At 39.1% G+C, this 14,244-nt stretch overlaps 1 protein-coding gene across 2 annotated transcripts in view; it reads left to right on the forward strand.

The window, feature by feature from the left end:
• The window catches only part of slc12a2 (solute carrier family 12 member 2), a 79,645-nt gene that overhangs the window by 27,046 nt on the left and 38,355 nt on the right, over window positions 1–14,244 (forward strand). For both annotated transcript variants that reach the window (XM_074690519.1, XM_074690520.1), the window contains exons 2-3: window positions 11,889–12,008; window positions 14,101–14,176. In XM_074690519.1, the coding sequence (XP_074546620.1) occupies window positions 11,889–12,008; window positions 14,101–14,176 (196 nt within the window). The remainder of the gene's footprint in view (window positions 1–11,888; window positions 12,009–14,100; window positions 14,177–14,244) is intronic.

Genomic DNA, 14,244 nt, shown 5'->3' on the forward strand with positions numbered 1-14,244 from the left:
ATGACAACCTCGTTATAACAGATGAAGTTTGTTGTTAAACCCAGTCTGGTTGCTGTGGAAGGCCGGTTGTAAAATGCAGAGTTTAATGAACTAGCAGCAAACGTCTTGTGGAGGCTCTCTTTGTGCAGCCTGTCGTATGGTTGTCCCTGGTTAAAATAAGAATTTTGCTAGTTTTATTTGGTCTGTACTAGGCCTGTCACGATAATCAATAAATCAATTAACCGAACGATAAATAAAAACATCCTCTGTAAGTTTGCCAGCCTCGATAAACTGACACGCGCATGCATATTTGTTTTCCTCCTCTCTTTCGACCAAAGAGGCTGAATGAGAAGATGGCTCACTACGTCTATCTTTCCTAACATTGGGGTGCATAGGTTCTATAGCGGATTTAGCGGATTTATAGCGGAGTGAGCATCTGTCAAAAATGCGATCTTTGGGTTGAATACGGGGCTGCTCGCGCGTACACACGGAGAGAGATGAAGCGAGCGTCCTGAGGGGTAAGGAGTAACACACGCTAATATGAGTGATGGTACAAAAGATACGGTTCTTAAGCCGCCTGCCACAGTCCCAGTGTGGGAATATTTTGTTTTTTATCAGAATGAACAAAGTGTGAGCTCATGAACACCAACGAACTGATATGTCACATTTGTTTGAAAATAGTGGCGACGAAGAAGAAGAAGGGGAGGTGCCTTGTTCTTTGACAATCCGCTCTTACTGAGGCTTTTGGTCTGCAAAGTAAATAGAAATAAAAGCTCCAAATGGTGGGCGCTCAAAGACAGCTACATTGCCAAAGAAATGCAGCCCTTCAATACGGTTGAAAGCCAGAAATGTTAAAAATGTTTGACAGACAGTACGGATTGACTGTGAAAAAGTATATGTTACAAACAATTCAGGAACTGTATAAACTCCCTTTTATAAAGGCTATATATTTTATTGTTCTTTTATTTTATTTTATATATTTTTTTGAGTTTCATTTTTTATTTAGAGACAGGGTCTATGTTTTATTATTTATTTATTTATTTATTATTATTGTTTTCAATTAGTATTAATTATTTTCATTGACATGTATTTTTTTCTAAAAAAAGAGTCCATTTCATTTTCATTGTATTTTTTTCCTCTTTCTTGTTTGTTAAATTTATTATATTTTTTGTTTAATTTATTTTATTTAAAAAATCCTGACCTTTAAATTACATTTAAATACTCTTAAGAAATTAATTTTTTGATATGGTGTACTCACTTTATTATCCCATTTATCATAATTACATCAATGAAAAAATGGAAAAAAAAATCAAAATAATATTGACAATAATTTGGCAATAATATTTTGGAAGATTATCGCCTAGCAAAATTTGTTATCGTGACAGGCCTAGTCTGTACATCTTGTACTTGGTTGGTTTCATCTAACTGTTTGGTTACAGTTTTACAAAGCTGCCGCTTGTGCATTTGCAAAGTTTTGTGTCAGAACAACACAATACCAGAAAGAGTGACCAGGGCTTGTGAATGTACTTTAAATCCTCAATATGTGGCTGGACCCCTCATTGCGAAGCAAATGAAGGCAGGCTCCAACTTTTGGCCCAGAGTTTTTTTATCTGCTATGTCTCCAAACATTGGGCTGATATTCAGGTCTTTAAAGTTTGCAGCTCTGAGCAGTTTGCCTTAATTTTTGCATCTGGCTTTAACTGAAATCTGCTGTTAGCATCTCCACAATCCTCTGCTCAGAGCTGCGCTGTGGGCTCTCATCCTGTTCACTGTCTGATGAGTTGGATGGAGAAAATAATTTTTGACCATTCTGTTGTGTTGTGGGGTTATAGCAGATGTGACACAGATTTCACAGTTTATATATTTAGCGTACTTCCTGGAGCTAGTTTGCAAAAAAAGAGTTCATTCACTGCCACGATACAAACAAAAGAACTTCTTTGTGCATAATAGCACTGCCTGTGTGTGTGTGGGGGGTTGAGCTTTAGACAGCCTGAGGCTAATTTAACCCTTAATCATCAATGTCAGAGTAAAATAATCGCAGACTTTATATTATTTCTAGGTCATTCAGAATTGGAATGGTTGGAGCATGATGCTGCGTATAGTGGGTAATGAATTCCTCCAGCTCTCAGCAGATAGTAGATATGTAACTGTGGCTGATCAGGGCTGTTGGCATGGATGTTAATGCATCAGGTGATTTTTGCAGCAAGGCTTGTGAGCATGGAAAAAGGGGACATTTACTATAAACTAATGCAGGATTGCTTTTTTTTTATCTAAGCATTCAACAGTGGTGCACAGAGACTCTCACTGGTGTACAAACATCACTGAAGTGCCAGTCAACAGGTACTTTCACAGTGGGAAATAGACAGATTTTATTTAGGACTATTTCTCCTTCAGAATAAGGAAATTGCTGCGCTACATCAAGGTCTTGGGATGCTTTTGCTTATCTCATCAAAAGACCACCAAACCACCAAAAGACATTAAGCGTGCTTTAACAAACCTGGTAGGTAACTATTCTGTAAAGTTTGGCTACATTTAATCAAAGCAACAGATACAGAAGAGGCACTTTATGTACCAAAATGGTTACACACTTGCAAGGTGGACTCTCCATGTCCAAGCACGTCAGCACTGTGAATCACAAACTTTAGGTTGAAGCACAGTCATCGCCCTCTTCTGCTCATGGCAGCTACACCCAAACTTTGTCGTCTTGTTAGTTAAAAATGGTAATCCCACTCTGAATTCTATGTTGAAAATAGCCACTTAATAACACAATATAACTCAATGTAACTCTATGATGTGTTCAGGGTTGGGTCAGTAAAATGACTAAGGCAAAGTTTAATAAGAGGTTGTTGATAAAAGCAGAACCAGTTCTGTTAAAGCCTTTTTTGCGTCATATTTCCACTGAGAAGAGAAGTCCACCAACAGTCAGATCTTAAAGTGATGCTCCAGGATGGAACAAGTTGGGTCCTATCACAAGGTTTAGGGCAGAAATTACCCCTACAGCAGTGATTTTGTGCAGCAGAAGCCCAGAGCGCACACACCAAACACCCCCTCCCTGCTCCTCTGTCAGTTTCCTATGCACTCAGACGGGGCCATTTTTTACTTGACCAAAATCACAAATGAACGGACTCCCACGGAAAAAATCTAAAATCGGTCTGCATTCACGCTTCATTTAGAAAATTTTCAGTGCGTTACTTTCACACAAAAAGACCGCTAAACAAGGTTTTAGTTCTCATCGTGTCGTAAAACAGAGCTACCTCCGCTGCAGAGCCACAGCTGGCTACGAGATGCTCGCCGCTTAGTGTATCAGTCCGCGCGCGTGGCGTGCCAGATATAAACAAACGCGGGTAGTCTGCCAGGACGAAGAGGCACGATGAGAACTAGAGCCTTAGTTAGCGGTGTTTTTGCGTGAAAGCAACGCGCTGAAAATTCTCTAAATAAAGTGTGAATGCAGACCAATATCAGATTTTTTTCCGTGGGAGTCCGTTTATTTGTGTTTTTGGTCAAGTAAAAATTGGCCCCGTCTGAGTGCAGAGGAAACTGGCTGACGAGCAGGGAGGGGGTGTTTGGTGTGAGCGCCCTAGGCTGCACAAAAGCACTGTTGTAGGGGTAATTTCTGCCCTAAACCTTGTGGTAGGACCCAACTTGTTCCATCCCGGAGTATCACTTTAAAGTGTGCTCACATCTTTCAGGTCTGTGTTAACCTCGGACATTTTGAATGTTTGTGGGTCATGCATTATTACATTTTCTCCCTCCCTCTCCTTCATCACATCGACTATCGTCCATTAACTGAGTCATCATCACCCAGAGCTCCATGATGTCATCACTCTGCTCTTGCAGGGTCACCCCCCCACCCCGTAGAGTCCTGTGGGGGTTTCTTTCAAAGAACAACGGGTGAGACAGAAAATAATTCAGATGAGCAGATGGAAGTGTGAGTCATGTGGAGTCAGAGTCTTACAGTAAGAGAACACGGTTTGAGTCACAGCCTCAGAGTCCTTTAATTTCCTGTGTGTGTTTGTGAAGCTGGTTATCTCTTGGATTGACTTCAATACAGCACCTGCTTTTATTTCCATCCTTATTTCTTTGTTCTATCTTTAATGATTAGTTATTATCTAACAGACTTTGCAGACTGTTTACTGTTTAACAAACCAGTCATCAGTGTACCCATGGGCTTGGCAGTATTTACATCCTCCCATTGTCTTATTAATATCCCTTCAAGAGAAGGGTGGGGTGGTTTCTAATGAGGAAACAAGATGTTCTCTGAGTGTCCCGCTCTATCTTTGTAATTCCTGACCACTGCCTCTGAAAGCCCAGTGGTCTACCACCAAAAATAGATTTTTGTCCTATTAAAAAAAACACAGGATTAACATACAAACATATTTTGAGTAAGAATTGTTCAATTGATATTAAGAAAGCAGTAACTATTTATGTGTAGGGAGAGACTCGGTGGGAATCTCCAAGGTTTAAAAAGCCTGAAGCTGCAGTTCCTCAACTGGCCACTTGGGGCCCTGATATGAGCTATCTCATTCCAACAAAACCAGGTGTCAACTGTTCAGAAATTAAGAAGTCTTCAAAGCTGAGTAATGATGTTGAAGCTGAAGTCCCAAAACTGCAGTTCTCTGAGTGTCCACTAGAGGCGCTCCTTGGTGAGTCAGTCCTCAAAGTGACGTAAAACGTCCAACTTTACAGCAGAAATAAACTTGTTTACAGCCTAGTTCAAAACTTATTCGGTCTCTTTAGCTTGTTTCTCTATGACAACTGTTCAGCTGGACTTTACGTTAAACTCGCCTCAATAGGTCAAAGATTGCTACTGAGTGTTAACAGGTGGGACATGGCTCAAACTCTAAAATCCAAACACATGCTGAATAAATGTTTGTCAAACTTGAATTCTGTCATAGTTGGTTGTAGGCCTGTCACGATAACAAATTTTGCTAGACGATAATTTTCCAAAATATTGTTGCCAATAAATGATATTATTGTCAATATTATTTTGATTTTTTTCCATTTTTTCATTGATGTAATTATGATAAATGGGATAATAAAGTGAGTACACCATATCAAAAGCACGGTCACGTGACCCTGAGCTGTGCCTCTGATTGGGTGAGCTTGTGATCTTAGGATCCATGAGTATCTGCTTCTGTTTTGTTAGAGGAAGGAAAAGGATACCTCTACCTCAGCTTCACCAGCTCAAATGCTTCTGTGCATGTCATAGATCCAAAAAGCGTCACCAGGTAGATCCATCCACGCCATCATAACAGTGCTCTGGCTTCACTCTTTCACAGTGGGAGGAGATGAAGTCTGGTTGGTATTTTCTTTACACAGTCACTGGTGCGGCCTACTTGGCTAATAGTTGTATTTCTTTGCATATGGTGAAAATCTGAGTGCTCTCTACTGTTTGCACTGCATCAAAACTGTGACAGCCTCAGCACTGAATTTGAAAGCTCGAAACTTCAAACAGACTTAATGAAGAGTGACGTCATTGTGGTTAATAAGCAAAAGTTTCCCTTGGTGTGTCGAAACAGTACTCCAGTGTTTCTGTTTAGTTAGAATAAACAGCCACAGCTCCAGATCCTGTGTTCAGGAAATAAAACACCTGACTTTGAGATGAGGGTTCAGGTAGTGCAGAGCTATGAGCACAGTATGTGCTGACATGCTGTCAAATCCTGACTGGATCTCATTATTTCCCAGAAGGAAGCCAATGTGTCTCTGAGTGGGAGCAGAAATGTCATTTAGCTGACAGTGACTTCACACTTTCTTACAGCCAGACTTATTTTTTGCCCTTTTTAGACACTTTTTTCCAATCTCATGTCTTTTGAAAGGTGATCCTCAGCTATTTAGTAGTCAGAGTTGGACTTTAAATTACAAAAGGAGGAGTTTCCCTCCTGAATTACTGCTCGTAACTTAAATGAAAGCATCCTCTTGTGAGAGAGGATGTTTTCACGGTTTATTCTCCCGTCTCCTGCTATGAAGTGTTGTCAAACCATCTGAAAATGTTGAATCTTTCTCTGATTGCGAGCTCAGAGAACATCCGTTTTCATTCAGTCTGTCTGATGAGGACGTGTTCCTGCATAGCACACTCACATTACAACAGATTGATTTCCTTCATGCACCTGATTTGTCCACGGAGCAGCAACAAGGTGCAACATTTAGATTTTCTGGTAATTCAGCATTTTCCTGCACATCTTGATTTCCTCCCTTGTGTGTCTTGAGCATCTTGTGCAGTCCTCCAGCAGCCACAGTCAGATCCCTGCAGTGTTGCTGAGTCATTGCGAGGACACACGCGGGCTGATGGTGGTGACAGATGGATCAGGTGAAGTGAAGCTGAGTGATGCCCCCTCCCTCCTGCAGCTCGCTTGTGTTCATGTCAGAGAGCGGGCAGCCTTAGATTATTTATTACACCAATCAACCCACCCCAACACAGTATCGTCTTTCACATTTACTTTCTCTATCTCGCCATAAATCATTAAATCTATCTGTGTGCCACCATTGATTTGATAAAGGAGATTCCAAAGAAATGTTGGCACTAAGACCAAAAAGCTGTTCACTAATGAAGACAGTGACAGAAGATATTAACACGTAAACTCTGCTGCATGAACTTCTTTTGTACAGACCTTCGTTTTTGTTTGTTGATAAATTGCAGCTGTGCTGTCCTCCTGTTGATATTTCACCTGATAGATATCACACAGATTCATTACGAAGTTTGTAAGTTGAGGAAACTTCGAAATCCTTTTTTTTGAAGGTTTTAAATGTTAAAAGAGCATACAGAAAAAATCAATAACTAAAACATGACCTGCATCTTGTGAGTCAACCAAAAAATAAAGATAAAATAAAATCATATAATTAAAAGAACTTTCTATAACTTATACAAATACTATTTTAATCTGCTAAGTTCCATGTTTGGCGTAAATCAGCAACATGAAGGTGACCATTTGAAGTATTCACCTAGACTTTATAACTTTAATTGCATTTGTAGCAACACCTTTAAAAATATGAATGAAATATTGATGAGTGAAAAATTATGGGTTTTGATTCAGGATGGAAATTGCTCAGATTTTGTTTCTACCAGTGGCCTTATCTATTCTGCTAATTGATCAAATTATTTATTGCTGACCTGGGGAGAACATTTTTTGTTAAGTTAGGCCTGACAGCTGTTTTTAGCTAATTTTGGGTGATGATTTCACTGATTTCATTTTTTCTCTATCTTGAGAAGAAAGAAACAGGCATGACTGAAATGTTTATATATTCATTCAACACTATTATGTTTTTACAAAGGATATGGCTACTGGAGGGGCTACAGGAGCAGACATGATCTGGAACAAAGGAAATAAATACCTATGTAAATAAAACACTAAGATGAAATAGTAACAAGCTTTGAAAACCCCCCCAGAAGCATAGAAAAAATAGAAATGGTTTGCAGATAACTGATAGTACTGACCTATTGTGAGCTGCACACACCTCTCAGCAACTGTCTCAATTATGACTGCACAAACAAGTTGCCACGTAGCGGTAGATGAGTCCATTTGTAATCAGCTGTCAAGTGTTACTACAGCTAATCAGTGGAATTCTGCTTAATTGGAGGGTAAGCTGTGGAGACAAGACTCGGACCCCCCCCCCCCCCCCCCCAAAAAAAAAAAAAATTATAATAATAATAAAAATAAATAAATAAAATAAAAATCGAAAATAAAATAAATATGATAAAATAAATGAAGAAATAACTGAAAAAAAAAAAAACTGCAATTGTGGAATCAGCATGCCAATTTTAGTTTTAATCAGCACGAAAATCTGGCCCAACAGAAAGTCTTTTTCAGCTTGTTCCCCAGTGTAATTGATAAGATAATTAACTACAAGTGACGTTGATGGCATGATCCACTCAGATCTGGTTCTCATCTGGAGCTGGTTCTTGATTTCCATCATTACTTTTGTGTCTTGAATGAGCTTTAGTTTCACTCTGGGAAGCTTTACAGTCTTCAGTGCTCTCTGAAGGGAGCCTGTTTTTCTCTGCAGTTGAAAATGTATTCATATGAAAATGTTTTTGTAATCTAACCCCCTCTTCATGGTGGAAATCTGCCCAGGAGCTAAAAATGTCAGGGAGCAGAATTTCTCTGAGTCACGACATAGATAGGGAGTTTTGTCCCCTCCTTCCTCATTAAAGGTTTCACTGCGTGCTCAGCCAACACCAGCATTTGAAAATTATATTCTTCAACAGTTTCTCAAACAATCTGCTCCTCTGTTCCATCTTATCTTTTTATTTCCATCATCTGTGAAACATTCATTATCATCCTGCGAGGGACAATGCTCATTCAGTTTTTGTCTACAGTGAGACTACCTGGATATCTCTTCTCTCATCATGTCCTAATGAAAAGTGATAAACTCGCACAGTTAACTGGTGTAATTTTTTCACTGTGGGGATGTGCACGTTACACTCCTCATCAGTGCAGCCTGAGGGGCCGTGCACACATTACTGCTGATCAATGAGCAGCAGGTCAGGACTGTAACAGTGCACTTCCTCTGTCTGCTGTGAACCGGCACAGTGAGGATCCATTAAGCTGAAGGTCATCCATACAAACAGGAAACTCTCTGAATATGAGCGTTGAGCTCAAAAACATGTTTACAATAAGAGTCCAGGTTAGATTTAGAAAGTTCAGACTGTGATCTGTTTTGGTGATCACTGGGTTTCTAACCCTCGACATGTTCTCTTTGTGAGCTTCGTTCTTAACACCTGCAGGTATGGACTCTTTGGGTGTTTCCCTCTGTTGACAGCGGAAGTATACTGAACATCATTAGCATGTCGTAGCCTCCAGAGTGAGAAACTGAACTTTTGCATACATCAATGTTTGCTTCACAGTGTGTGGTAAGAGCGGAGATGAGGTGCAGCTCTCTGACCCCACAAATGAAATCCTCTGTTGGTTCCACTTTCTGGAGCCTTTTCTGGAAGCTTCCTCAGTGCAGGGTTTGAACAAAGTGTACCATGTAACAGGCAGGCAGACAGGAAGTTACTCTAAAGGCTTTCATGTTCCCAGAAGACCAGGCTGATTTTAGAGCAACCAGAGCTTTTCAACAAAACCTTAAAGATCAGGAAACCTAAAGTAGAAGAAGTAGAAGAAAAGAAGTCTGTTTTTAACCTGCACACAGAACAACAACTCTGAGTTTTGTAGTTTTTAGTTTGTAAAAAACAGATTGGATACATTTGGAATGGACAGTCACTGATAGAACTGATACAGGTGGGATGAGAGATCCAGAGAGCTGGTGAAAGGAAGTTAATGTTTCACCTTTCTGACTTTTTCTCCAGAGTCATTAAGGGCTGACTGAGAAGAACAAATATGTTTAAGTTGATTATTTCAGGAAATATTTGGATGTAAAGAATTTGATAAGATTAGTTAGATTAGTTCAGTTAAAGGCAGGAAGTGGGTCTGTGAAAGAGTCCTGATTTCTGCTTGACTTCCCTACAGATGACCTGTGTGGTACACCTGTTCAGACTAGTGCTGCACGATTTGGGGAAAAGGTGCGATTTGCGATTAGGTGGACAATATTGCGATTGTGCTTGCGATTTAATAAAAAAAGTTGTGTCATGATGAGTCTACAGACTTGCTTGGTTATCATGGAGAAAAATCTGAATTGCATGTGCTGACATTGCGATTGCGATTGCGATAATCGTGCAGCCCTAGTTCAGACATTGAATACAATGATGACTAGGGATGCACGATATTGGATTTTTGCCGATATCTGATATGCCGATATATCGAAACCCCAAGTTTGTTTGTTTTTTTCACTGTAAAGGAAACTAAGTCTATCCTGTACTGGAATTTATATGTTACTCTAATTGTGACGGTCTTATTTGTTTAAGAAACACACACAAAACAAGACAAAAAATATTTGATTTTACCATAAATAAGAAATGTATAATCTTTTCAAACTCAAGACATTCAGTTTTGAAATACAGAAAAATGATTTCTTTAGATCACATGAACTTTAAATGTACAATGCATTTTTAAATATAACCAAGTTGCATTTGATTATTTTAGAGCTACTGTAACAACCTGGTGACAGACACAGAGCTCTGCAGTGCAAATAAATGAAGTGCTACATTTTATTTAAGGAGCTTATTTTTCAGATGGAAAATAATAATACTAAATAATAAAAAATAATAAAAATAATAAACGTGTTTTTAAGCTTTTATCAGCCGATACCGATATTGTGCCGATAATATCGTGCATCCCTAATGATGACCGCCTTTTATGAAGAGCTTCTCAAAATATTAGATGCAAACAAATAAGATAAATTAATAAAAATAAAATATTAGGAGCAAAGTGCCTTACTTTGACAGCTGAAAAATGCAAAAATCAAATCTTTTTGAAGATGTAAAGGTCATTTTAAAGGTTTGATTTGATTTTGATATGAATAAAATCGAATGAAAGCGAGCCTTAATAAAGATCTCTCAAATTTTATCTTTTGATGTATTTAAGCCTTTTAGGTAGAGTCTACGGGATTTTCCATAAAAAATAAAATGTCAACTTTTACAGGAATAATCCTGCTCAATTGTCTCCTATAGGCCTCTATAGATGTGTGTTAGTGTCTGTGTCTGCCTCAACCCCTCCTCTGCCTGTATGTTGATGTTTTGGTTGTATGGGGACATTTCTGAGTGTGAAGAGTAAGCGTGGTTACATCAGCCAATCACAGCCGCCCAGCAGACGGGGTGGGCCTAGTTCTACTGAACGGTTACAGGTAGGGAATCTGTCTAAATCTTACAGCTATCAGTAACCACAGACTTAAAGGGTTCTCCACTTCTTGACTGATCTAACAGGAGACCTAAAGGATGATTGAAACCCCACAGCTCCTACACAAATGACCCACAGGTGTTCTTCTTTGTCCTCAGAGGATAAACCGTGTGTGCTCTCGGTGATCCGGTGCAGTAACAGTCACATAAAATCCTCCCGTAAAGTTGACGCTGATGTCTCTTTTTGTTGAGGTGTTGTTTGAGATGTCAGAGCTTGTTTCTGTCTGACATGGGGGTCCGCCATGTCCGTCCGGAGGTCGTTACCAGAGCGATAAATGCAGTCAGGACAATAAGACATGTTCTCCAAAGAGTCCAACAAGGACAACGACAGCGTCACCAGCATTGTGTGCTCACAGGGGGGAGTCTTCCTGTGTGGGGCCGCCGTGCTGACACACGCTCTGAGTGATTTAGAGAGAAATGAGGCGTTTATGTGTCCCGGTGTTCCTGTGTGTGACCGCACTGAAGTGAGGCTTACAGGTCACATTTAAATGCAGTCGGTCTTTTTTATTTTTCCTTTCAAACACAGACACCAGATTATTTGTTTTTTTAAAAAGTAGCCCTGCTGTGGAAAATTGATAGACAGCAAACTGCCTCAAACACCTGAATCCTGTCTTCTCCCTGCAGACCCCCAAACTTTCACAGCCTAACAGTTTATGAACTTTTTACAATGATTATTCTTTAAAATCACAATTTGAAATAAAAAAGGGATATGAACATCAATTCAGTAAACAGACAGAAGTCAGTGATATTTACTGGCATATTAAGAGCAGTGTGTGAGAAATCGTCAAACTTTGTCAAATTTACATGGACAGAGAAAGTCTGCAACAAAATCTGAACTTATTCATCCCAGCCCTCTTAAACAACAGTCAGTGATGAACCATTTCATTTTATCATATTTTGTTGAACAAAAAAGTTCTGCAAACTTACTTTTGCACATAGTTTCTACACATTGTTTTAACTATGTGTAGAACACTACTAACTAGTGTAAAAAGAGATCAGGGTTGAATCTAACAGTCTGCTTTGAGCATTTTGAATGAGTGAGAGATTGAATATCTCAAAATGCTCAAACATTTATGAAGTTTCTGTATCTGAACCTGAGATATTCAAACCTACATTGTTGTGTTTTTTTTGTCTTTAGGAGCCGTTTGAGGATGGCTTTGCAAATGGTGACGAGCTGACGCCGGCTGAAGAGGCAGCAGCTAAAGAAGCAGCTGAGTCAAAAGGAGTGGTGAAGTTTGGATGGATCAAAGGAGTGCTGGTGAGTCACTTCATTAAGTCGATTCAAGTTTTTTGTTTCCGTTTTGTTTCATAATCCTTCAATCTGTCACTGAACTTCCATGCCAAGAGAGCTGTTTTTTTTTCTACAAAGTGAATCCACTGACAAAAACTGTATATTACAAAGTCTTGAAAGTTTCAAAGAAAATCTAGCTCAAGGTTTAAAGGCAGGATCATACATTCTGGTGAAATACTCAACTGAATCTGAAGACTGAAAGTTATCTTAACAAGAAACAAAGTGCAGCAACCAAAATAACATCCAGGGCACCTCAGATATAAAAACCAAACTGTGAAGTGACTGAAACATGTTGTTCTTCAGTGTTTCGTCCTAAGTGAGAAAGGTTTTCCTCCTGGCCTCCTTCTGGCCTGGGTTGTCATTTTGTTTGTAACAGTTCAGTCTTTTGGATCTCTCTGGTTTTCATTTTTCTTTTGTTTTAAAAAAAACAAACAAAATAAATAAAATCAGAAAAAAACAAAGTCAGAGAGTTGAAGGATGAGTTACAAACTGTGAGCTTCACATGAACAACAACACTGAAAATAATGGCACAACTGAAAGAAAGAAAGAAAGAAAGAAAGAAAGAAAGAAAGAAAGAAAGAAAGAAAGAAAGAAAGAAAGAATGAAAGAAAGAAATAAAGAACTTTGGTGTTTTTCAAAAGGCTCAATGAAGGTATAGTTTTTTTAACTCTTAAGATAAGAAAACATTGACTTAGCCCTAGAGAGGAAATTCCTCCTGTAAGATAAATAAAGAAACTTTTCTAAGACAGAAAACGTAAAACCAACACACCTGAGAGTGGCTCTGATCTTGATGTTGTCATTCTCTCTCATACTCAGTTGGGCTGATTGAAGTGGAGCTCAGGTGAAAAGTGTGCCTCTATAAACTCACCTGAATGTGTTAGCACATCACACTGAGCTCAGGATTTTAGAAACTGACTGTGAATTACTCAGGGTTCAGTTAGAGGCTGTTGGCTAAAACCACAGAAGAAGAAACCTCCACTACGTGCTGAACTCTGAGTTTTATGAACTCTGCAGAAGACGCATCTTTTTGTTTTAAGACGTGTCTGGATACTATCACAAGGCTCTTATTTTGACAGGAGATGTCTCTAACTTCCTGGTTAGTATAAACATCACACATTGTTTCTACTTTTTTAAAAGTGTAGGAAATACAGTTTCTAAACTCAGTTGATCCATGAACATCCACCCTGCTTTTCTGGAGCTATGAGGTTCTTCTGTATGCAAACTGTGAGCAGGGTGGGGAGAAAAGAGGAAGAATGAGAAAAAAGGAGAAGAAAAGAAAGAAAGCAAGTTTGAAGAAATTCAGCCTCCAAATTAAGAAAGAAAAACAAAAAACAAACAACAGGAAATTCTCTTGATGACTTCACAGACTGTGCAATGTTTGTACTCATGGTTGAAGATGTCCTACTGTGCAGAATTATGAGGGGTTTTTCTCTTCCTTTATAAAAGATGTCCATAAAAAGTTTAATTTCATGAAAATTCATTTCTTGATTTGAAGTTGTCTCTCACATTCAGAACTCTTCAAGGCCCCAATGACCCCCAATACCCAGTCTGGATTAGTCATGTTAACTTTATGTAAAACAACAACAATTTCAATCAAAAAAGGTTGCATCTGTCTGAATTATAATGTTTTTATCTCAAAGGTAAGGCTTGTTTTTAACTGTTTTGATTGTGTTCTTAATCTGAAATACATAATTTCTGGTATACTCAGCAACTCTTGAGTGAAAATTTATTTCAACTTTTTTTTTATGGTTTATCCATAAATACATTATTTTTTCCCTTTTGGGGCCACTGGGTGTTAGATTAGGGTTAAACTTGCAGCAACCTCTACAGGGCTAACATGTAGAGACATAGACAACCGTTCACACTCACTCCTATGGACAATCTAGTGTGGCTGATCCACCTGTTGAGCATATTCTGGACTGCTCGGGGAAGTCAGAGTACCTGGAGAGAACCCAGGCTTGCACAGTGCTGTCCTCAGCAGCAGTTATAGTTTTTGTTAAAACTGTAATATTTGGATTGTCTAAACCTGCTCCCACAGTAACCGTCTCTCCCTCGACAGGTTCGCTGCATGTTGAACATCTGGGGTGTGATGCTCTTCATCCGCATGTCCTGGATCGTGGGTCAGGCTGGAATCGGTAGGTAGAGGAATCTGAATTTAACCTGTTAAACATTCAGTCTTGGTGGGTAAACAATGAGGTTGTGT

Source organism: Halichoeres trimaculatus, unplaced genomic scaffold (genome assembly GCF_033239565.1).
Source record: "Halichoeres trimaculatus isolate MK-OKI-2021-1 unplaced genomic scaffold, fHalTri1.1 fHalTri1_scaffold_16, whole genome shotgun sequence".
In the NCBI taxonomy this organism is placed as follows: Eukaryota; Metazoa; Chordata; class Actinopteri; order Labriformes; family Labridae; genus Halichoeres; species Halichoeres trimaculatus.